This window comes from Pseudorasbora parva, chromosome 5 (assembly GCF_024679245.1).
Source record: "Pseudorasbora parva isolate DD20220531a chromosome 5, ASM2467924v1, whole genome shotgun sequence".
Lineage (NCBI taxonomy): Eukaryota > Metazoa > Chordata > Actinopteri > Cypriniformes > Gobionidae > Pseudorasbora > Pseudorasbora parva.
In genome coordinates, this window is record NC_090176.1 from 23,407,018 (window position 1) to 23,432,607 (window position 25,590).

General features: G+C 38.5%; 1 protein-coding gene across 1 annotated transcript in view; it reads right to left on the minus strand.

The window, feature by feature from the left end:
• bmpr2b (bone morphogenetic protein receptor, type II b (serine/threonine kinase)) overlaps window positions 1–25,590 on the minus strand; it is an 89,754-nt gene that overhangs the window by 26,298 nt on the left and 37,866 nt on the right. Inside the window, exons 2-3 of the mRNA XM_067443545.1 lie at window positions 22,389–22,577; window positions 21,641–21,814 (exon numbers count right to left, since the gene is read on the minus strand). Of these exons, the coding sequence (XP_067299646.1) occupies window positions 21,641–21,814; window positions 22,389–22,577 (363 nt within the window). The remainder of the gene's footprint in view (window positions 1–21,640; window positions 21,815–22,388; window positions 22,578–25,590) is intronic.

Genomic DNA, 25,590 nt, shown 5'->3' on the forward strand with positions numbered 1-25,590 from the left:
CAAATCACGTGACATTGGCAATCCGCTAATACCAGAAAGGGAGAACAGACCAAAATACTGATGACTCATCCTGCACTACAACTAAATTTTGTCCAATCAAATGCTCTCTAGGGTGAGAATGCCCCTCCCCCTACGTATGGCTGTGATATAACTAGAGGCTTTTGGGTCAGACTCATAACCTCTCAAGCTCTATTGTCTCACCTTTATGTTTTAATAGGAAACAACAGACAGAAAAGCTGTGCTCGTCATGGTGATTTCAAAGGAATTCATCGTTTACTTATGTCATTTTAAACCTTTATGGCTTTTTTGTTCTTCTGCTGAACACGCACGCACGCACACAAAATCAACACACCATTCTGATGAGCTGTTTTTGATCAAGTCTCTTCAGAACACTTGGATTAAACCGCTTGCTTCATATACACTGTAAAAAGTGTTACAGCCTGACATTTTTAAGTACAATCAACTTGGATGTTTAAGTTATTTCAATTTGAATTATGCTAAACTGACTCTAAAAAATGATTTGTATCTTGTATAACATATGAAAAAATAGTTAAACATTTCTTAACTTTTGATGAGTTAAAACAGTGTAAAAACACATGTTGTCTTAACTTATTGAACATAGATTTTTTACAGTGTAGATTACTTTTACGTTGTTTTTATAATTTTTTTAAAGCATCATATTTTTGGTTTGCACTGACTTTCAATTAATGCACACAAATCATGAAAAAACACTAAAAGTGTCTTCATTTGCATTTCGAAGATGAGTTAAAGTCATACAGGTTTGGAAAAGGTGAGGGTGAGTAAATTATGACAAAATTGTTTTGTGTTTCTGGGTGAACTAATGCATTTATTCTTACACAGAAGTGCACACAGTCCATAATGATCAGTTTGAGGAAAGAGCAAAACAGAATTCTTACATTAAAATTCAAAAGAGCGAGACAAATACATTAAACCAAGACTAGTGTGAGACACCTTGAAAACTTGATTGTATGAGAGCTCTAAAATGATGAATAATTTCCCCCCCAAAGGGATTGTGATTGTGTTGTGATTATGGGTACCACACAGGGTCTTTTCCAACAGGCAGGCAGTCACATCTTAGATATGCATCAATCCATCATACCAATGTTCTCCCGTGTGGGAGAATTTCAAAGACTACCGACTCAGAGACATCAGGGAGACTCAAATGGGAGTCATTCATGAGCAGGCAGACTTTCATGCTGCCATTACATCAACGGGACTCAACACCACTACCTGAATGCCCCCACCAGCGAGGACAACGAAAGCCACTCAGTGGGAATTCTCTGGCCTACATTCAGCTTTCAATGTAGTATGGTGGTGAAGAGAGTAAGGCAGCCTGACAAACTCAACTTGTTCTAGACAAATACAATCTGCCTTTAACCACTTTTAACTTCAGATCCAAGATCTACAGATGTTAAAATTTATAAAGGTGGGGCTTTCTGACACCTTGCAACCATTCAGAACACCCAGAAAAAGGCCATTGAAAGCGCACAGCAACAAACACATACACACACAAAAAACAGGCTATTAGAGACTGGCAAACATTCACATGAATAGTCATGCTATACAAATTAGTTGGGGTTGTTTTTCATCTAAGATTTGGGAGGTCTTGGGAGGCATTGCACTTATATTGTTATGAGGGTTGCACGATAAATCGAAATAAAACTGAAAAGCAATACAATTATACACTGGCTGTTGAATGCTTGATTCTGATAGGCTGGCAGTCTAATAATCATTTTCCAGTTCCAAATTATTTAAATTAATTTAATTATTGGACATTTATGAAGTAGCTCTGTCGACAACATTAGTTACATATCACTTCACTAAAATATTTCAGTTATTCTTACAGCTTGATGAACCAAAAGAACCAAAAACGCACACACAGAGACTAACCATGCAAACAAATATGATAAAACCATAAGGTAAAAATGACATGCAAGGCAATCAAGATTTGCAGCATTCTTTTTGGCGCACTTCTCTTTGCGTCTCCATACACTAGTATTTTGAGTATTTGTGAGTCATTGGCCAACAAAAAAAAAGAAGAGAAAAACACAAAAAGCGTTAAAGATAGCATTGTTTATTCGTACATATTTTTAAAATGTAGATATTGCAATAAATTGCGACAGCTCTAGTTGCACTCTAAATTGACCTTATAAGCCTACTTTACCTGCACTATTATTTGAATAGAGTTTCATCAAGCAAACTCATTCCCGGCTCTCAAAACACTCTTGCCATTCACTGTGTAAAGGTTAAGGTTAAAAGAGGCAAAGCTAATGAATAAATTAATTAAGGGAAAAGAGCAGATGCTTGTTCGCACACAGCTCCGCTGGCAGACAGCTCATCAGCACAATAAAATGATGGATTCAATCTGGCGAGCACAAGCACAACTACAGCGTATTTGGCACATACTGTTGTGGAATTTAATTCTTACAGGCACGCACGCACACAGACATCACACACTGCTGGATATCAGCTCACTGGCACAACTCGGAGCAGAGCTTCTATATGGAAAGGGACTTTCTTATCTTATCTGCAACTGCAATAAAGCACAACAGTGACTGCCCACTTTTTCCCTTATTCATTTTCTCCTTAGTGATTGCAGATCAATAAAGTGTTCTAAGCTATCTGTGCCCAAAGAGTCCCACCATCCACTAACATCTCTTGCATCTCGAATCATATTTATTAAGCATTATGGCTAATTTATTTGTGCTCTTGCATATCAATAAGGGAATAGTACCGCATCTACACCGGGCCATGCCGCTCACATGTTATTGTTAGTTCAGTTGACCACATATTTACCTGCCATTTACCATATTTACATATAACGGGGGAAAAAAGAGGGAAAAAAGGATTTTGTATGGGCCTGGTGATTTGTCCTAGCAATAAAGCATGAAATTTGAGAGAGGGAGAGAGAAAAACGTGAAGAGAGACATGACAGAAGAGACAGACAAAATATCAGCAGGAGCTCTTATTCAGAAAAAAAGGACAGATTTCATAGAGCAATATGAAGATAGCAGATGCCAGATACACTGCAGAGACTCTGCATGTCTGTTTTGCAGAGATTGAAAGAGTAAAAGCACTGATCGCAATACACATAAGACCTACAATTGATTGCAATGAATTATCTGTCAGAAAATCTACAAACAAACACACACCAGGGTCAAACTGGAACGTGCTAACCTTCATTGGGGTTTCGCAAACAAGAGCATCCTAAAAATGTGCTTGCTGCCTGTAAGTCATCAACAAACAATTCTCTTAAAGCTGATACATCTCGCATTAAATCACAGGAAGCGGAAATGAATTGTGGTTCTATTGGAGAGGGAAATGAATGTTTCACACCAATGTCATTAATTGACGCAACAATTTAAAGTCTGTGTGAAACGGAAGATGCAATTGACTTGGTGTTGTGACGTATTTACAAGTGAAACAGAATATTGAATAGAGGGCAGGGTTTTACTTTAGCGTACCTCCTCTCTATCTCTTGCTCGTAGTAGACTGACGGCTGGAGAGAAGTGGTTAAGGATATTTAACCCAAGCGACGTCACCAGAGAAGGAAAGCCATTCCAAAGCAGAAGTAAATTTTCAGATTTTGAATAAAGATTACATCTATCGATGATCTATCTATCTATCTATCTATCTATCTATCTATCTATCTATCTATCTATCTATCTATCTATCTATCTATCTATCTATCTATCTATCTATCTATCTATCTATCTATCTATCTATCTATCTATCTATCTATCTATCTATCTATCTATCTATATATATATATATATATATATATATATATATATATATATATACACACACACATATACACATAATTATTCTTAATCCTTATTCAGAAAATCATGAACTGAAGTCATGGGGCCTTTTAATATTTTAACAATTTTGTAGGTTTGGAATCAAAAACCATGGTGTAATAATTTAAACAATAAAAAATGTCATAATTCTTTACAATAATAATTTTAAATAATTGCATTATTCTTTTTTTTTTTTTTTTACTTCAACATGACTGAGAAGACTTAGAGCAACCCTGACCTGCCAAAACATGGGCCGGGAATATTATGGCACTACTACATGAACTGGCAAATAACCAGCGTGAATGTGTGCCGATCATCAAAATGAATGAGATGAAGGATTCCAAATATAACAGGCATATCTAGTTCCACCGTGACATGGAGATTTTCCTGTTTGACTTTTGGCTTTCTTGTCTTTGTAACAGTAGCTGTATAAAGGCACTTTGATGCTCTTTTTGCCTATCAGGAAGACGCTTTCCGGCAGTTAGCAGTTTGGCAGCGACTGAGTCAAAAAGGCATTTCCTCTGTGGATAACCTACTCCTTTCTCCCACTTTCACTTCCTGTCCTGCTTTTTCCTTCTCTGTGCCTTTCTTTTTCATTCCATATGGATGGCTTTAATCCTCTCACCGCTGATTCAGTGTTCCTCTTTATTCATTTTTTATTCATGGCGACTGCTGTATAATTCCTGGCCGTCTGAGCCAACTGCAATTCACACCACTCTGACAAATAATCTCACAGAGAGCGACTGGATTTTCAATAAAGAAGAGAAATGGTGACAAAAACAGACTCGTTTGCATAAGTGAGTTACAGCGCAGGCCATAGACTACACATAGGTGGGGGCGGAGACATTTCACGCTGATCCAAGGCCGGTCTTTTTGTTGGTCATAATTTTTTTTAGCACAAAACAGCAAAACAATATTTGGTTTGCATGAGAGAGAGAGAGAGAGAGAGAGAGAGAGAGAGAGAGAGAGAGAGAGAGAGAGAGAGAGAGCTGCAGGAGGATCTGCTTTCGCTACAGCAGCCCCACCTGAACTGAACAAAGACACATGAAAAACGGGATGAATGGAGCAGAGTTTACACACCTTTTGACTACTACATTTACATGACCTGTATAAATATAAAATAAAATCAGTTTGCAATATCAGATAAAATTAAGAGATAAAAAATTAAGTAATTTTTTTTACAAAGATGGTAATATATGTTAATTCTCGTCTCTTGTCATGTAAGGTTTCAAAATATTTTTTACTTTTCCATTGCACAGGCAGCCAAGTTTTATTTAAAAGGAACGAATGGAAGGAGGAAAGGAAGGAATGGTAGGAAAGAACGAAAGGAAGGATGAAACATAAGGATGGAACGTAAGGAATGAATGAAAATAAGGAAAGGAAAGGAAAGGAAAGGAAAGGAAAGGAAAGGAAAGGAAAGGAAAGGAAAGGAAAGGAAAGGAAAGGAAAGGAAAGGAAAGGAAAGGAAAGGAAAGGAAAGGAAAGGAAAGGAAAGGAAAGGAAAGGAAAGGAAAGGAAAGGAAAGGAAAGGAAAGGAAAAATGGATGGATGGATGGATGGATGGATGAATGGATGGATGGATGGATGGATGGATGGATGGATGGATGGATGGATGGATGGATGGATGGAAATTAAGAAAGAAAGAAAGAAAGAAAGAAAGAAAGAAAGAAAGAAAGAAAGAAAGAAAGAAAGAAAGAAAGAAAGAAAGAAAGAAAGATAGAAAGAAAGAAAGAAAGAAAGATTTCTAGCCAATTAAATATTTGGGCATAACTAGAAAACTGTGTTCACTATAGAAATTCTAGGCCTAAAAGTCCCAGTTAAAGTCAAATATTTTGATGATATTTTCAGGTTTTCCATGACTGTAAAAATCTTAATGGAAGTGAAGAAAATGTTTCATTTTGACAGCTTAGAGCCGTTTTGACATAAGATAATAGATGTGAAGATATATATAAGAATTAAAACGCCTACCTCTGTTTTTAGTATCGGTATCCATCATGAGCCAGGAAATAATATGGTTCTTTAAAATAATAAGATAAAGGTGATTCAAAAGAACAATTCTTTTGCAAAACTAAAGCCAGCTCCTAAAGGCCTTATGAGCCCTATTTTCCAGCCCAAACTTCATGTGTAGACAGGAAATGTGTCAGCACCGGACACTTGCGTGGACATTCCGTGGGGTCTTTAAGGATGACGTTTGAGTCTAAAACTCAAGTGATCCTGCTTTTTAGAAGACAGGTCTGTAAAGCGTCTAGACATATATAGACCGATGTGCAGGGCGAGCACCGGGCTCAGGTTTCTCACAGCAGATTGCACGTCTCTGACCGTGAACCCTGTGACCTCAGATCTGTTGACCTCTGTGACCCCTGTCAGGGAGAAGCACGTCTGGATTCCCCGGCGGAGAGAGTGCTGACACGGCCATGAATCAGACACAGTCGACCTGTCTCAGCCCAGCGCCACGGCTACAGCCCCATCAATTACACCACCCGCCACGTTCCTCCAGCTGAATCAGTGTGACATATAGAGAACACCTCCTTCTGTTCAGCCGCTGTGACACGTCTCCTCTTTATGTGTGCTTTCCACATTCTCTTAGGCCATCAAAAATCAAAATTGATTCAAGCACACTGAAATGTATCAGAATGCAAACTAAAAACATGAAACAAGCAGCATGTGCTGCATTCTCAAGACTGCTTCACTGTCCGTTTTCTCTGTCAGATCAACTACAGTCAGTAGAGTAACAGCAGTGCCGCCGCTCCCACCACGCGTATCACGCGTAGGGCACCAAGTTCTGAGGGGGGCACCACGATAAATTTCTGTCATTGTACAACTTTTGACATTTTGGGCCCAGTCACAATATTTTTTGTGTTATTTAAAGGGCGTGTAAACTGCTTATTACACACGCAGGGACGCGCAGCAGCACACAAACATTTTTAAATGCTAAAAATAAAAGGATTCCTCTCTGGAGAAGCGTTCAGTCTTTCCGCTCGCAAATTCTGCCACGGTGTAAGCGCAACTGTCTTTTAAAGTGAATGAGAGACGAGTCTCTGATTGGTTTATTGTGTTACGCTTAAAACACACTCATGACTCATTAAGAAACTAGGTACAACCCTTTTGGACCATGCACCTGTCTTGCCAGCCGTTTTTTCAATCGTTAAACTAGCAAAATTGGATTCGGACATGCCCTAAGTGCACCTGTGCCATGCGCTTCAGACCATGCGCTCAGATCGTTAAAATACTGTTTAGGTTCAGATTTTTAAAAATACTTTTATTCAGCAAGACTGCAACAAATTGATGAAGTGACAGAAAAGACTTTTAGGCCCCACTTTATATTAGGTGGCCTTAAGTACTATGTACTTACATCAAAAAACAAGTACAATGTACTTACTGTGATCAAATTGTATTGCAAAACACCTTTGCTGATATTGAGGTGGATATGGGTAGAGTTAGGGACAGGTGTGGTGGTATTGGAAAGTTTAAGGGTAGGGTTAGGGGTAAGGGAAGCACCAACTGTGTAATTACAAATGTAACTACAGAAATGTATTACAGATGTAATTACATGCAGTTTTTTTTTTTAAATGTAAGCCACACGCTGCCAGTTTACCCAATAGTATTTCGACACCACAGGTTGCCAGATGGCGGAAAACACAGTGTATTGCAGCAGCCAGTGAAGCCATCAACCAAACTGGGACAGAGATCACAGATTCTACCCGACCTAAAAAGCTTTGGCATTTATCTAAAAATCTCTGTGAATGAGAGCATATTAAAACGCAGATAAATCAACTCATCAACTTACATTGATTTATTTGATGATCAATTGCGCTCCCTCTGCTCCAATGCGTGTCTTCAAGTTGAAAACCCTCGTGAGCATCGAGTCTGAGGAGGAGGGGGCAGGGGAAATAACAAACTCCAATATTTTGAATTTGGACTGCAGTACCTATTTCGACCTATTTCGACATCAATCCTACATACCATTATAGAGATAAAGTCCTAAAAGTTTAAACATCAAGTACAAGAAGACAGACTGTTTTCTGTCTACACACACAGAGCCACGCAGACAACACATGAACACAAAATTCAGTTTTGCTTTCTCTTCTTTTTTGAGCTTAAATGACACATGAATGCAAAATTAAGTCAAAATGCACGTTTCTGCAAGTATTCTCGTAAGTCAGTTATGTGTTGGAAACAACTTAGACAAAAAACGAATGCGTGTCATTGTATTGGATCCGTGCATTCGTCTTAAAGTGACAGCCGCCAAATATACCCGCAGATTTGTCACCAATGTTAATCAGACAATGAAAGCTTAAGAGTAAGAGAAAATCGCCCTTGTAGCTTTAACAAATATCAATTAATTATATTTAATTTATACAGTTAAGACAATGCAAATTACTTTAAATTTGATTATTCAATTTCTATACCTGAATACTGTTAGATTTAGGCCTATCTTTTATTTAATTAAACAAAGAACTGCTTGTTTGATTTGTATCTTTTTGTTCTATTGAATTTATGCTGATTTATAATTTTATTTCTAGATGCATTACCCTATAAAATCACCCCAATATTCCTAGAATTATTAATTCTTTACAAATAGAGCTATTCAAATCATCTGGTGAAATTGTTTTCATATCACAATATATATTGTAGAAAAACAAAATATCGCAATGTCAGTTGTTGTTTTTCAATATTGTGCAGCCCTTATAAGAAATGTTTCTTGAGCAGTACATCATCATATTAGAATAATTTCTGATTGGTCATGTGACACTGAAGACTGGAGTAATGATGTTGAGAATTCAGCTTTGCCATCACAGTTATAAATTACATTTTACAATATTACTGTTTTTACTGTATTTTTAATTAAATAAATGTACCCTTGGTGCACATCTAACAGAACCTGCAAGTGGCAGTGTATATGGTGGTTATTTGCACACATTGGAATGGTTTGGTAGAAAAGAGCTGTACATGTATTATTGTAAATGACTGCCTAATATGAATATGTTGTCTTTAAAGGGACTTCAATGTTAACTGGTTTAATGCCAAAAACATTTGAAGGTAATATGACTACTAAGGTTTGTTATCACAGTAATGCAAGAAAGCATTTCAAGTACGTTCAACAGGACGGCACACTTGGACAAGCATTTACATCTATATCTATGCACTTGTGCATATGTCTCTGGTCTTAACATGCATCTTAGTGAGTGAAACAATTTATCCATAATAATTATCCTTAATTTTCCATCATGCAGAGAAGTTCAATACTAATTCCCTTCATTTGTTAGTCCCAGGGGCAGATATTCAATACACAAAAAAGCAACTGCTCAAAGCTTTATGATGATAAAGAGACAGTCGAGCAGCGGCGGCAGCAACCTGAGGTGAAGGATGGTAGATCTTCTGCCCTGTCCCTGTCACTACAGGCACATAGCCATTTCATCTCACCTCCGCACAGTCTGTGTGCCGCCCACGTGTTCGCACATGCTCACACTCAAAACATGTCGCAAACATACTCAAACAAATAATGATTGAAATATCTGCCTCAACATACACTCGTACGCACCTCTCACGAACACAAACATGCTCAAACACAAACATAATGAAGAAAAGCTCTAAAATCTAATTGGCTGAGCCACAAGGAGATATCATACTTAAAGGGTTAACAAAAATGAACATTCTGTCATCATTTACTCACCCTCATGTCGGTCAAAACCCGTATGACTTTAATATCTTCTTTTATGTTCCACAGAAAAAAGTAAGTCATACAGGTTTGGAAAGACATGACGGTGAGCAAATGATGACAGAATCACTTTAAAGCGACAAACTATTTGTCTGTCTGTTCACGCCAGTGTTTTATTATACACTCACCTAAAGGATTATTAGGAACACCATAAATATACTGTGAAACAATGCTCAGGTAGGATGTGGCATTTAAACAATGCCCATTTGGCACTAAGGGTCCTAAAGTGTGCCAAGAAAACATCCCCCACACCATTACACCACCACCACCAGCCTGCACAGTGGTAACAACGCATGATGGATCCATGCTCTCTTTCTGTTTACGCCAAATTCTGACTCTACCATCTGAATGTCTCAACAGAAATCAAGACTCATCAGACCAGGCAACATTTTTCCAGTCTTTAACTGTCCAATTTTGGTGAGATCGTGCAAATAGTAGCCTCTTTTTCCTATTTGTAGTGGAGATTAGTGGTCCTCTGCTGTTGTAGCCCATCCGCCTCAAGGTTGTGCGTGTTGTGGCTTCACAAATGCTTTGCTGCATACCTCGATTGTAACGAGTGGTTATATCAGTCAAAGTTGCTCTTCTATCAGCTTGAATCAGTCGGCCCGTTTCTCCTCTGACCTCTAGCATCAACAAGGCATTTTCGCCCACGGGACTGCAGCAGACTGGATGTTTTTCCCTTTTCACACCATTCTTTGTAAACTCTAGAAATGGTTGTGCGTGAAAATCCTGTGAAAAAATTGTGAAATACGCAAACCGGCCCGTCTGGCACCAACAACCATGCCACGTTCAAAATTGCTTAAATCACCTTTCTTTCCCATTCTGACATTCAGTTTGGAGTTCAGGAGATTGGCTTGATTAAGATAATTGCATTAATAAAAGATTGAACAGGTGTTCCTAATAATCCTTTAGGAGAGTGAATATATTACTGTTTATTCGTTAACAAAAACTTTGATGAAAAATGTTTGTCAACTAGCTTTTTTCATGACTAAAATGAGACAATGACGAGACAACCCCAATGTCATTAAACGATAAATATTACTATGTTATAAATGTTATGTTGACTATATAAACATGCATTATCATTGACGAAAAAAGATCAGATGAAAATGTAGTTAAAAAAATATAAAAACTTTACCAAGACCATGTACATTTTAATAAAAAGAGACAAAATATTTTATTCTTTCAAACAAGCCTCTATGAGTGTTATGTGCCCCTGCTCTTTTTCTTGTTTTCTTTTTCTCTCTTTGTTCTGGGTACAGTTTCCAATTGGATAGGGGCGGGGCACTTCATTTTTGGCCTACCTCAGGAAACCTGCTGTTGGTGGCTTTTCTTTTGTACAGGACAGTGAGTTTTGTTTGTTTAGTTATATTAGAATAGAGGGAAAGAATAGGTAAGTAAGCTGACCCAGAATATTCTTTTGTGTTTCTTGGGAGTTAGGAAAGCATTAACTCTTTTAGTTTAGATTAGTTGTAGTTTAGATTAGTAAGCTTACCAGTCTTTATTTTAAGTTTTGTATATGTTTATATCTTTATTAGTTTTTGTTACTTTCTGCTGCCAATACATTTGATCTTTTTCTTGCCCTGGCCTTTGCCAATTATTATTATTTATTTATTTTTGGCCAGCACACCCAAATAAATGGTAATTCACAATTTTAATATATAATAGTATATAAATTAATTAGCTTTTTAACTTATTAATTAATATTATAATTAAAAGCAGCTATTTTTACTTTACTTTACTAATTCGCGCATTACCGTTTTCCAGATTTTAATTTTAGTTTAAGTTTAAGTAATTTTGTTATGTGGTTTTTCTCTCTCTTTTTTCTTATATTTAGCTTATTTTCCTTTTTCTTTTTCTTTTTTAACTTGTCTTAGTTCTAAGTAAGTACTTCAACATATTTATTTTCAGTTAGTTGCCAAGGCAACATTTCTAATGTATAAGTTTAAGTGTTGCTCTAATATTTATATTCCATTTCAGTGTGATTTAAAAAATAATAAAAAACATTTAATAGTTAAAAATAACAACACTTGTTCACACTCAATGCAGAAAGCTCTTCAATAAGAGTCAATCAGAACAGTGTCACATAAGGTTGTGGAACAAAAACGATTTTAAATTGCGTTCTAAAGCTTTTATTATTTGTCTTTTGATCGTGCCTAGTTAGGACAAAGTGTAACAGACTGACATTTTATGGACAGCTTAGCGTATCCCCACCCACCATAAAATCCCATTCCACATAACTGTATTAAAATAAATCATGTCCTAAAATCCTGCCAGTTATTTTGTGGTATTGCAGCATTTTTGCATTTAGTGTGGACAAACTAATTACATAGTTGCTGGAAACTCATTTCAACACAGTCTCTTGTGGTGTAGTGCTTTAAAATAATATACACCGCTGCTTTTTGTCAATGAGAACAATGAGAGAGGAAAAGGACCATCATAAACTAGAGCAACTTAGAAAGCTTGTGTGAAAGGATGGGATTTTAGCAGCCATTATACATGTCACCATGAAGAAGAGCAGAGAGGAGGATAGAGCACTGTACCAGAGAGGACAGAAAACCTCACTAAGTTATGGCTGGGGGGAAGGGAGAAGAGGTGTGAAAAGAGAAGTAGAGGAGGTGTGTGTGTGTGTGTGTGTGTGTGTGTGTCAGGGAGATCATTCCCCCTCCGCAATTAAAACAGCTGCCAAGGTTAATCTATGCCTGATCGATCAGAGGCTTCTCACACTCTGTTCACAGTCTTCAGCTGGAAGATCACACCGTCCATCTAAATGAAGCTTGCCGTGAACTTGTGTGTGTGACTCTGAAAGGAGAAGAGCGTTTCACATTTTCTAAGCAGGTGTACGGCTTACAAAATCAGTGCAGCACAATGTCAGAGACTAGCAGATGTGCGCCTTCTGTGGATAACAACCGCCCCGTTTCACGGCAAGCTAAAAGCACAAATAAACGGCATGGACGTGTGCAAACCTTTTTCTGCACCAAATATATCCAAGGCTGATGCAAATGTAGCATAATTTTTTGAAAAAGGAATTCTGGATTCAATCCACATGAAAATATCTTAAATGAAAACAAAAATTCAAAAATACATTTATATACATTTACAAATATTGAAAAAATAAAAATCTTAAGGCCCTTTAGATATGCATGTGGAGTGAATGTGATTTTTTCCCCCTCTAAAAATATTATTATGATGATGATAACACCCCCACATTTAGAAGGTGGGATGATCTCAGGATAAGCTTTCAAAACAAAGTTTTGAACGGTTATTAGAGATGCTCCGATCAGTATTTTTGGGGCAGATCACCGATTGCCAATGACTGCCGATCACAGAATGGGAGGGGAATGGGAATCTTTTATCGATACTCTTGCAGAGTTTGCACCATTTGTAGAAATTAACCTAACTCTAAATTAACTGTATTGAGAGAAAAAAAACTGTAGAAATAGGCTAGAGTCAAGATCTTGAAGAACCACCAAGTGTTTATTTAAAAAAAATGAGAACTTAAGGCTACCGTAGGCCATATTTCCCAAATAAGGCAGAGTAACATAAAATGATTCCAAACAGAGGGGTTAGGCAGACCAACACACATCAGATCAGCTTAATGGGATGCCACAAAGGACAAAACTATGGCATGTTTTTTTCTGTTATTATTATGAACGTCTGATGTAGTTGAGGAACCAACTACATCAGATCCAAAAAATAAAATAATGTAAGCTACTGTATGCCAATGCCATCCTTCCTAAATAATAAGGGTGCTCCGATCAGGATTTTTGGAGCCGATCACAGGAAGCAGTATCTGCTGATATGATCACAGATACTGATATATTTAAAGCCTTTTTTTATCATATAGAATTATTTATAGGGGATTTTACAGACATTCATTCAGGGAATTGATTATTTCTGAAAATGGGGGAATTCCCCCCTTATAGGTGACTCTTGTTATATATTATCTCACCTAAATCTTTGATTATGCAGTGCATTTTTGTTTTTAAAGACATTTTTTCAGGTAGGTCTAACATTAGTATTGAGGAAAGAAATACTAAAGAAGTTTAATAAAAAATCAAAATGTAAATTAATATTGGTCTTCCCTGAATAAATGAGATTAATTCTTACAAAAGTTGCAAAAGCTAGTCATTATAAAAACAACAAAAAAAGTTAGTCCTTACAAATTTGCAAAAGTTAGCATTCAAGAGCAGTGAGTTTCATTAAGGTCTCTTGGAGAGCGTGCGTGAGTGCTGAGTGAACACTGGCAATACTTAAAAATAAATGCAAATGATAAACTTTAGTGACGATGCGACACTGCCTCGATTGTGCAAGTGGCAAATCTCGCGTCGACTGTGGAGCTCGATTGTAGCTGCAGATGCGATGCGGTGCGGTGATGTGAAGCCATGTGAGAGTGAAAGAGAGAGAGAGAGAGAGAGAGAGCGCAGGCACACGATGATTCACTCGCGCTGTTTGTGAACTTACGTCTCACAGAAAGTTTTCAAATGACTTTGTAAGTTATTTAATACAGAAATATAAATTGTACCTCACCTTCAGAATTTTAATTATTTTACCCGCACCTGAAAGAGAACTGTGACGCTGCATGTCATGCCCTATAGCTCTCACGACAGGCGCGCGTCTTTGTGTCATCAGCATGTGATCCGTTTATGAGATCGGCCTTTCTAGAGACCACCGGTCAATCATCCCCAAGCGATTATCGGCCGATTGAGATCGGTTGCCGATTCATGATTCGGATCGCCAAAGTCACGTGATTTCAGCAGTTTGGCGGTTTGACACGCGATCCGAATCATGAATCAATACGCTGATTCATAACTGTTCAAAACTTTGTTTCGAAATTGGCCCATCACTATATAAGTCATTATTTTGTTTTTTTGTGCACAACACTATTCTTGTCGCTTCATTAAATTATTGTAGAGCCACTGCAGTGAGATCCAAGGTAACAGGGAACATTCTCAGAACGTTGACTAACGTTCTCTGAAAGTTCTCTGAAAGTTCTCTCAAAGTTCTCTCAAAGTTCTCTCAAAGTTATCAAAAAAAACTTTCTTGCAGTAACGTTATTAGAACGTTGTGCCAACGTTATTTGCTATTGAGTAACGTTCTAAAAACGTTAGCTATAAAATGTTATTCTTAAATTGTTAGTGGAACATTTTAAAAACGTTACTACATTACAAAAAGTATTAGTCATTACAAATTAGTCATACAGCTTTTTTCTCAAACTTCTGATACTTAATTTGTATATCCAGAGACAACTTAATGACACTTAAATGCTATTTGTGTGTATATATTTATTTTTTTACAATCAGAAGAAAAATCTAGTAAACTAATTATGTATTAAATATAAATGTAATATAAATATAAAAGTCAATTATAAAAGTGGTTTTAGCTTTTATTAAGAAAGAATAAGATGTCAATAAAAAAAGCAAGTACATTAAAGGAGAAAACAGGAATATTTTATTTGATCATACTCCACACCCTTATAAGAACGTTATTTAACGTTCTTAGAACCTAATGAGAACAATAATATAACGTTCCACAAACTGGACATTTCAACGTTCCTAGAACATTCAAAAACATTTTTATAACTTAATGGGAACGTTAGGGAAACATTCTTATAACCTAAAATTGTTAGCTGGGATGGACGTCTTTAGTGTCTTTTATGGGTCTTGAGAGAGGAAATGACATCGGTGTCAATGAAGGCCTTTCTGAGCCATCGGATTTCAACAAAAATATCTTCATTTGTGTTCCGAAGATGAACAGAGGTCCTATGGGTGTTGAACGACGAGGGTAAGTAATGACAGAATTTTCGGGTAAACTAACCCTTTAAAAACACCACATAGACATGCAAAAAAAAAAAAAAAAACATTAAAAACTATTTTCCCCACAGAAAGTCTTTAAAATCTTCTTGTGTGAAGGTCTGTGCTGTCACTCATATACTGCACGTCATGCATAAGGCTAAAACAGTTCGGCACTGTGGCCCACTGTGGTAGTTAAGAGTGTATTGTGTTAATGTCAGAACAGCTGGGCACCGGCACAGCCTCGCTGCTCATCACAGTCAGCAGGTGTGCGCACATCCTCATACACACACACACATGGAAATAAACACTAACAATGTGCCTCTATGATGCAGCAGAACAGCATGCCAGATGATACCCACAGTTTACACTCTCTAAAGCGATGTGTTTGTAGAATGAGTGCGTTTTTCCTCCTCCTGCTCTTGTTTAGCAAAATAAAAGCAACCGTGCCACCCTAATCTTTCTAAACTGTCGCTCACACTGCAGACTTCAGAGGTTGGAAAGCTTGTGGCATTCAAAAGAGGTTTCTCTTTTTAGAACGCAACACTTGCGTGCACAATTACCATCAGTCCCGGGAATATGTTCACACGGAGGACGTCTTCACGTCTGCTGCTCTACAGGATTAAAAGTGAAATAATTCCTCCTGTCACAGCCTTTGGTTCTGGTGTGACATCCTCCTTCTGCTGAAATCCTTCTTTAAGAGCTTGTTTTTGTTGTGCCACCCTTTTTCCAAGAGCTGAAAAGCTGCCATAAATTAGTACCAAAAAAAATAAATGAATCACCACAGCAGCTCTTCAAATAAATGGAAATGTAGAAAATGGGGTGAGGGAGCATTTCCAAATCTGCACTTCATTTCTCTAAAAAAATATTTATATTGGTAAATGGATTGTATTAAGATGTTGTTGTGACGATGTCAGCTGTCCTGCACTCAACAAGGAAGACATCAGCAACATGTGACATTGTCCATCAATGCAAGTGTCTGTGCATTTTGCACAAGGCTACAGATTCTATTCGCATGTGCTGAGGACTGCTTATACTTTCAGTCTGATGTCTCTCGCTATGCGTGCTGGCATGTCCGCGCGGGGACAGCGGCGAGAGACAGCTGCGGTGGGTGGGGTTTGGATGCTGTGCATCCTGCTGCCATACAGTGTAACGGGGAAAAAAGAGGGTTTAACTGGCTCTGTGGTAGCGGTAAGGGGACAAACGGTCTGATGGTGTCTGAGGATACAAAAGACACATGTGCACAGGCATTCTGCCCGGTAACACTCACTCGATTGGATGACACTGAGTCTCGAATATATTCTCAAACTCTGTGGCCACTTCGCGCAGGCATGGCGCCAAACGCGGGGCCCCCTCCCCTACATTAATGCATACAACCTCTCATTATGTCTTTAGAGACAGATTAATTTGAATGTTGTTGTGCAAAGTTGATTTCCACGGTCAAGCCTTCAAAGCTTAAACATGCATTCATCTAGAAGCCTAAAACCTTTTATTTTTCCATTATTGCCCAAATCAAAACGTGCTTCTCAAGGCTCTTCGCTTGAGAAGCTGTGCTAGGGGAGAAATAGAAAAATAGAGTAACAGGGGAAAAAGTGCACTGAAAAGAGGTGTGAGAAGCGAAGCAGCATGCAAATAACTCGCTATACAAAGTCTGACAGCCATTGATTTTTTTCCCCGTATTTCACTCTATTTTTCACTGCATTGTTTGATTGCGTTTGCGGTGTGACTCATTTCTATCCTTTTAGCAGGGCCATCCGGCATTTCTTTAGATACACTCTCAAAGGCAACACAAAAGGAGAAAAAGAACTGAGAGAGTGAGCAAGAGAATGAGAGGGCACAAAGAAAGAGGTAAAGCCGTGGTTTTGTCCTGAAGTAAGGCATTAGACAGCTCTAGGAGAGTGAGGATGGGAAATTAAAGGTTGTATGGGTTAGTTGAAAGCAGGACTACATCTGAGAGGGACTTAGTATTTATTAACCATAGACACTATCAGGAGACGCAGAACAGTCCGTGGAATTCACCCTTCGCCAGGAGTTTGATTGACAGGTGATCTGACCAATTATAACGTTGATTTTGTGTGACCTATTGTCTATCCGCCATTTTGTCCGACAAACAAACAAGACAGTAGAGTAAGGAGATTAATGTTTGTGGACTTGAACTTGGAACATTTTTCTGCGGTTGAAACAACATACCTTCTGATGTTCATTCATGTTTATTTGGTGCTGTGACTAGTAGTAACTAGGAAGAGATGATCGGTTCATATGCCGCTTGAACTGAGGACAGCTTACTACAGTTGAGACTTTGTTTTATTCCAAAAGTAACCTACTCTGTCTTGTCTGTTGACCGCTGGCAGATTTTTTTTCAGATTACACGTGCACCAATAATGTCATTATTTCCAATAATCAGAGTAAATATACTCAAAAGTTATTTTTCGTTCTTAGCTTAGGGTTCAAACGAATTTGAAAACAGGTGAACAGCGATATACTGTATATACGCCCTTCACTCTGCTTAGAGCAGCGTTTAGATGAATATGTAAGCACTGGGGAGTCCCCGACAAAGGATTTACACATTCGAATCAGAATTGTCAAATCTTTCTATAGTCGACTGATAGTCATATCATCTATGTGTGTGTGAATGGGTTGGGAGGGGCACGACACTAGTCAGCAGGAGGGTAAAACTATTTTTATATTCCTTTACACACTGCACACAGTAACAACTTTTAATAAAGCGATCAAAACTGCCTGCCAACTGACAGACAAAAAGACAATGGCTTTCTTATTTAGGTTTAAATAAAAGGTAATGTGATGGATAAACACTGATAAAACGTTTTCTCATAGCATTTTAAAGCTGTGATCGAAATAGAGAACATCACACAAATATATAAAAGAACATTTTGATAAATAAACGTAAAAAAATACCTGCCTAGAGAGGAAAAGAACACTTTGAGTGTGTTTACATGCACATTCTTTAGCCAATTATGCCTAAAGGGGATTGCACACCGGACGCAAAACTCAGCGCCGCAGCGTGCATTGACGATTTGAGGGAAATATAATATAAATGTAATTCTAGCGCTCTGTGGCGCGGCAGCAGGAATGTAACTTCCTAAATCACCGCGGACAGGTGCCAAATGCATAAACAATGTGTTCGAATTTTAAACAATGTGTTAGAATTTTAAAGAGGCCTTTAAAATATTGAGCACCCCCATATTGCCAAAATGGTATGATCCTCGTTTCATAACACCCACAAAGATTCGACTGTGCGATCGGTGGTCGAATCAGGCTCTGCATAACCATGCATCAAATCTTCGACCATTCGGGGTCACTCCTAGTTAATACACGCTTGAAAAACATGCTTTCCTCTCTATAACAAATTAAACACAACAACACTGAGAAAACAGCAAGCATTTACTTAATAAAGGATAAGAAAATCATCTGATCACAGCAACGTGAATATGTTTGCACAAGCTCTGTAATTCTGCACTCTAGTAAAGTCACGTAACGTTTATTTATATATCACTTTTTACAATAGCTTAAAATCATACAGCTTTACCGTAACCATGAAAAACAGTCAATGACTTGTTTCATTAGAAGTACGTTTTCACTGACGGACACCTGACCTCAACTGACTGAACAGGATAAATGAACGGAAAAGATTTATATGTGAAAGAAGCACACACCTACCTATTATGTAATCTGTAATCGACAGGGACCAATGTAGTACACAGGTGTTCACCAGCCATAGCAAACTTATCCGGAAAGTTCACTTTGGCAAGCCGTTTCGAACTCCCAAAACTGATTTTGTTCAAAATTATGTCACATCAGTTCGTTCTTCGATTTTGTTTGAAGTATATTGGGGCTTTAAAGACTTAACGCGGTAAGACGTCTAAATGACACGAGTGAACGATTTCATTCGACTGGTTATTTCTCCATGATATGTGATTATTTTTATCACCATTTTTCACATACCCCACAGAACAAATGTTGAACTCGCATACAGTACGCGTGTTACTGGCCAGTGGAAGCCAAGCTAAGACCAGTAAACCACCCTAGTGAAATGTATGATATCCCTGTTGTCTGCATTTGTTTTTTGTTTCGTTTTACATATTATTAGAAACATAATATTAGCTAATAATAACGGTTTTGGACATTTCTATCACTCTTGGCTGAGCACACTCTCTACTGTGATATTGGCTGAGCAGGGCTGCTTTGCACCCTTTTAATCTTCTAACATCAAATGCAAATCACATTTCTATGGACGCATAGGAAGGTTAATCGACGGCGTAATGAACATCGTAATAGCGCTGTAACTGGGTTTCCCTATGCCACACGGCATTCTTCGCACCATCTCTGCATGAAGAAATGTCCATGTCCAGAAAGGGAATAAAAACATCATCAAAGTAGCCCATATATGACATCAGTCGGTTGATTAGAATCTCTTGAAGCATCTCTTGAAGCAAAATACATTTTGGTCTAAAAATATCTAAAACTATGATTTTATTCAGCATTGTCTTCTCTTCCGTGTTCCTCCAAAAAGATTAAAACGGTGTGAATCGATCAATGATTCGGGTCACCAATGTCACGTGATTTCAGCGGTTCGGATCGCGTCAAAACGCCAAACTGCTGAAATCACGTGACATTGGCGACCCGAAGCATTGATCGATTCACTGATTAATTAACCGTTTTAATCTTTTTGGAGGAACACGGAAGAGAAGACAATGCTGGTGCTAATTCTAAAAGCTTAAGACAGCCATGAATGAAATGAATAATAGCTTAAAGGCATACTTGAATAATAGCTTAAAGGCATACTTATACTTGAAGAAGAAAAAAAAGCTTAACAATACAAGAGAGCTACTTTACAACGGCGTGTGGGCATTTATTTTGAAAAGCCATGACCCCATGGACGAGAGGATGCTGACCTTACATCGACTGCATAGAAGTCAATATGACTATTAGACTATTGAGTTTTCTTATCCAACATTCCAAAGCACAGTCGATACTGTAGTTAGTAGAAAAGAGTATAACAGAAAAGCCAAGAGAGTCCAAACCACACCGTGTGATTTATACAATCATTTAGACCAGAATTTCACTCGATCCCATAATGCACCACATTCTTTATCAGCAGAGACAGATGAATACATTAAATGTAGTAAGCATTAATGTGTTTCTCAACAGTACAATCAGTCACCCACACACAGGTAATCTAATGTTAGTAATTGAGTATGTCGGCAACTGCCGTTCACTAGTGCAAGTTCATTTTAGCAAGCATTTTCTTTTCTAGTGTTAATGCTACATTAACTGAACTGACACTTACAGTAAAGCTGTAGAAAGGATCTGATATTGGACAGCAATCATCTAAAAGAGCCATCTAGAATATTAGAGAAGTTATCTTTATATGGCGGACTTAACCAATGCAATCTGATGCAGGGCTCCAGATTGAGACCAAATGATTCGATTTTGCTAGAGGTCGCACTGGTGCAACCACCGCGTTCCCCCACTGATGAGAGCTGTCATTTCTGTTGCACATAATCCATGAGAAACATTAAACGGAAAACAAAAATGGAACAAAACATGGGCAGTTTATCAGCTAGGAGCAATAATAAACAGCACAATGCAGATCGAACTCAGAACAGGTTCTCATGCGACCGTTACCACACAGCGCTGGGAGATCCAGTGAGAAAGCGTTTGAATTCACTGCAGAATAAAGAGCATCACAGCGAGATCTAGTGGAAAGCATTTAAATTCTGCAAAGTATTCTCTGTTATAAACTACAGGTATCAGATCAAACAGCGCTGAAGAGGAAACCAGAAGAAATATTGTGCCATGAATGAACAAGTAATATAAGGCTCTAGTACACACACACACACACACACACACACACACACACACACACACACAAATCACCAACATTTAACATGGATTTAATGTAGTAACTGTAACCATGGTCGCAGAAAGAGTCGAATGTTTTTACGTTATTCATTTTGGGGTTCGCGCAAACTTCTGCGAGTGAAATTCAAGGACTTTTTGAAGTGTTTCAGCATTTCGAAGCTCTATCTAGGTTTCTAGGCTATGGAAAAGTACACTGTAAAAAATTTGTGGTGTTTTTTGTTGGTTTAACTGAGAACACACAACATGCTCATATATGAACATCAGCATGATTTGTGGTGAGATTGATGAAAATGGGTCCTGCAAGACCGGTTCTACTCTATCATAGAAATCTAATACGGGCGTTGACTCTCAGAGGGCTCATGGAGCATTCAGATGAGACCTAGAGGCGCAGAGGCCCTCTGTTTACTGCTTGAGGGACTTACGGGGGCTGGTCTTGGTGGGGCTAGGCACCCAGTTCTCTGTGAAGTTGACGTTGCACATGTTGGTGCTGCAACAGCAGAATCTGTAGGTGCCATTCTGTATCTGCGACGGCGTGGTGGTAACCACACAACGGTCGTCATGGCAGTCCTGCTGGTCGCCAATGTAAGTCCAACAGCCTGCGATGAAAAGATGCAGATGGTTGAGTGAATGAGAGTGAAACACTGTAGATTGAGTCTGTAAGAACGTTCAAGGGGAGGAAAAAAGATGTGTGTATGCGTGTGTGTGTTTGTGCAGTTTGTGTCAGGAACCTTCTTGTTAAACCCATTTTCACTCATCATACGCTTCTACAGATTTACACATACTCAAACCTTATTGTCAAACTTACTATTTCCATCAAAAAGGAAAGGAATATTTTAGTCAAGAGGAATATTAAAGGAATATTTATAGGAATATTTATATTTATTTTTAAAGGAATATAATAAAGGAATATTTTAGTCAAAATGTAAACTGTTTTATTATTTACTTATACCTCATGTTGTGAAAAACCAGTACACTGTTATTTTTCAGTGGGTAAGCTTAAACATATAATAATATCATACTTAATAATTAAATAATGAATAATAATGGTAATAATGAAACTTTTATTTTTGGTTGAACTGTCCCTTAAAGAAAGTCTTAAAAAGAAGTCAATCGAAGGTCCTCATAAGTAAATATGGCAAGTTTTTTTTGTGTGTTTGGGTTCATTCTGACCTTGTTTGACCAGTCGGATCTCGCCGTCATGTGTTTTCTCCCACAGGCCGTAGCAGCGGCTGCTTTTGCTGCACAGGATGGTGTTATTTTCTCTGGTGATGTGCCAGTCACCAGCCACACTCTGTTCATCCACCTGCTGGTGCTGGTCATTAAAAGCACACTCTCGCTCCCTCTCCTCACTCTGAGCAGCTGCAGAGACACACACATAAAAAAAGACATGAGATTATTAACTGAACATGCAACATCCATCAGGAACACTTCCTATATGCCTATACATATGCAACATGAAAAAGGAAAGTGATTATTACTTGTTCCAGTTTCTTTAAAGCAAGTCAGTCCAGAGCAATCTTGGCAACACAGCCGCAGGTGGCTATTATCTATGAAGACAGCTACTTTAAAGTCTGCATCCATGCCTTACATCACCAAGTGCAATGCAAAGTGTCGGATGCAGTGGTGTAAAGCATGCCGCCACTGGACTCTAGAGCAGTGGAGATGTGTTCTCTGGAGCGATGAATCGCACTTCTCTGTCTGGCAATCCGATGGACGAGTCTGGGTTTGGCGGTTGCCAGCAGAGCGGTACTTGCCTGACTGCATTGTGCCAAATGTAAAGTTTGGTGGAGGGGGGGGGGTTATGGTGTGGGGTTGTTTTCAGATGTTGGGCATAACCCCTTAGTTCCAGTGAAAGGAACTCTTAGACATTTAGATGCTTAGACAAGACATTTTGGACAATTTCATGCTCTCAACTTTGTGGAAACAGTTTGAAGATGGCCCATTCCTGTTCCAATATAACTGTAATCGGTCACAAAGCAGTTTTGATCTCAACCCGATAGAACACCTTTGGGATGAATTACAGCGGAGAGTGCGATCCCAGGTATTCTCGTCCAACATCAGTGCCTGACCTCACAAATGCCCTTCTACACTCCTAAACCTTGTGGAAAGTCTTCCCAGAAGAGTTGAAGCTGTTATAGCTGCAAAGAGAGGGCCAACTTCATATTAAACCCTACGGATTAAGAGTGTAAACTTTTGGCAATATAGTGTATTTTAACCTTCTTTTTTTTAATTCAAAACTTTTTGAGCTCAAATCAAGTCAAAAACTAATTTTCATTTTCAAACTCAATTTTCTTTTTATATTGCACATTTGTACAAAATTGTATTTTCAAGTCCAAGTTTGTTTTAATTATGTTATATTTGTTTGCTTTAAATAATTTAGGAATCATATTATTTATTCTGCCTTCTTTTACTGTTAACAATAGCCATTATTTTTAACTGTAAGACATAAAAATACATAGTTTTGAAAAGAAAAAAAAAATACACACACACACACACACACACACACACACACACACACACACACACACACACACACATACACTCACCTAAAGAATTATTAGGAACACCATACTAAAGAAATGCCTTAATTCTACGTGGCATTGATTCAACAAGGGGCTGAAAGCATTCTTTAGAAATGTTGGCCCATATTGATAGGATAGCATCTTGCAGTTGATGGAGATTTGTGGGATGCACGTCCAGGCACGAAGTTCCCGTTCCACCACATCCCAAAGATGCTTTATTGGATTGAGATCTGGTGACTGTGGGGGCCATTTTAGTACAGTGAACTCATTGTCATGTTCAAGAAACCAATTAGAAATGATTTGAGTTTTGTGACATGGTGAATTATCCTGCAGGACATAGCCATCAGTGGATGGGTACATGGTGGTCATAAAGGGTTGGACATGGTCAGAAACAGTTCTCAGGTAGGCCATGGCATTTACACAATGCCAAATTGGCACTAAGGGGCCTAAAGTGTGCCAAGAAAACTTCCCCCACACCATTACACCACCACCACCAGCCTGCACAGTGGTAACAAAGCATGATAGATCCATGAGAGAAGAGTGGTACCCGGTGGGGTCTTCTGCTGTTGTATCCCATCCGCCTCAAGGTTGTGCATGTTGTGGCTCCACAAATGCTTTGCTGCATACCTCGGTTGTAACGAGTGGTTATTTCAGAAGTTGCCCTTCTATCGACTTGAATCAGTCGGCCCATTCTCCTCTGACCTCTAGCATCAACATGGCATTTTCTCCCACAGGACTGCCTTCTTTGTAAACCCTAGAAATGGTTGTGCGTGAAAATTGCTTAAATTCCCTTTCTTTCCCATTCTGACATTCAGTTTGGAGTTCAGAAAATTGTCTTGACCAGGACCACACTCCTAAATGCACTGAAGCAACTGCCATGTAATTGGTTGATTAGATAATTGCATTAATGAGAAATTGAACAGGTGTTCCTAATAATCCTTTAGGTGAATGTATATCAGCCATATAATGAGCATTACGATTTTTACCATTCAATTTACAAGTTTGCCTCCAAACACATAATTGAAGAATGTTGCACGTTCTTTCATTAAATAATTTTAATAAATAATGTTTTTAGTTCAGTTCATTCATCTTTAACATATTTCTCCCACAATCAATGCAGGGTGCTGTGTGAGCCTACATGACTTATCTCAGCCCTACAAAATGATTTCCTGCCTCGAGGAAGTTGAAGAGTTAATTCTGTGCAGAGGATAATGACGTTTAAATGTGGGTGCATACTTCTGATCGATAGCTAAGCCTTGATTAATCAGATGCAGTAGGAGGGGCGGGACTCTGGAGGATCTGAAAACGGTCCAATAGCTTTATGCTAGGTGCAAAACAACAGAACACCTGGGGTCTCCTGCCGCACCTGCTGCTTTTTGAACCAGCAACGTACAAATTTGCTAGTGTACACAATGCACACCACCCAAAAACTCCATTACAATGTTTCCCGTAAGTCACTGTCATGACAACACAAGAAAGGAGGAGGAAACAACATTTACGCTGAGCGTACGTGCAGAAAACGAACCTTTTGAACGGTGCCGTGTATTTTAGAGAACGACAAAACCATGATGACTGATAAGGGCCCTAGCCAATGGGATTGCCCTAATTTCCATGAGCAGAGCCAGCGGGGCTGAATTCTGCTGTCGGCTGATCGCAATCTCCACCGCAGCTGGCCTGCACTCACCCCAACTGTATCCAATGAATTAATCCCTCTCTCTCTTACCCGCAATGTCATGCAAATCGCCAGGCCAGTGTCTGAGCTACCAAGAGGGAAAAATCATAATGCCACTCGTTTAACAGGCTTGGTGAAGTCATGGATCTGGACTATTGTATTCACAGCGTTCAGACAA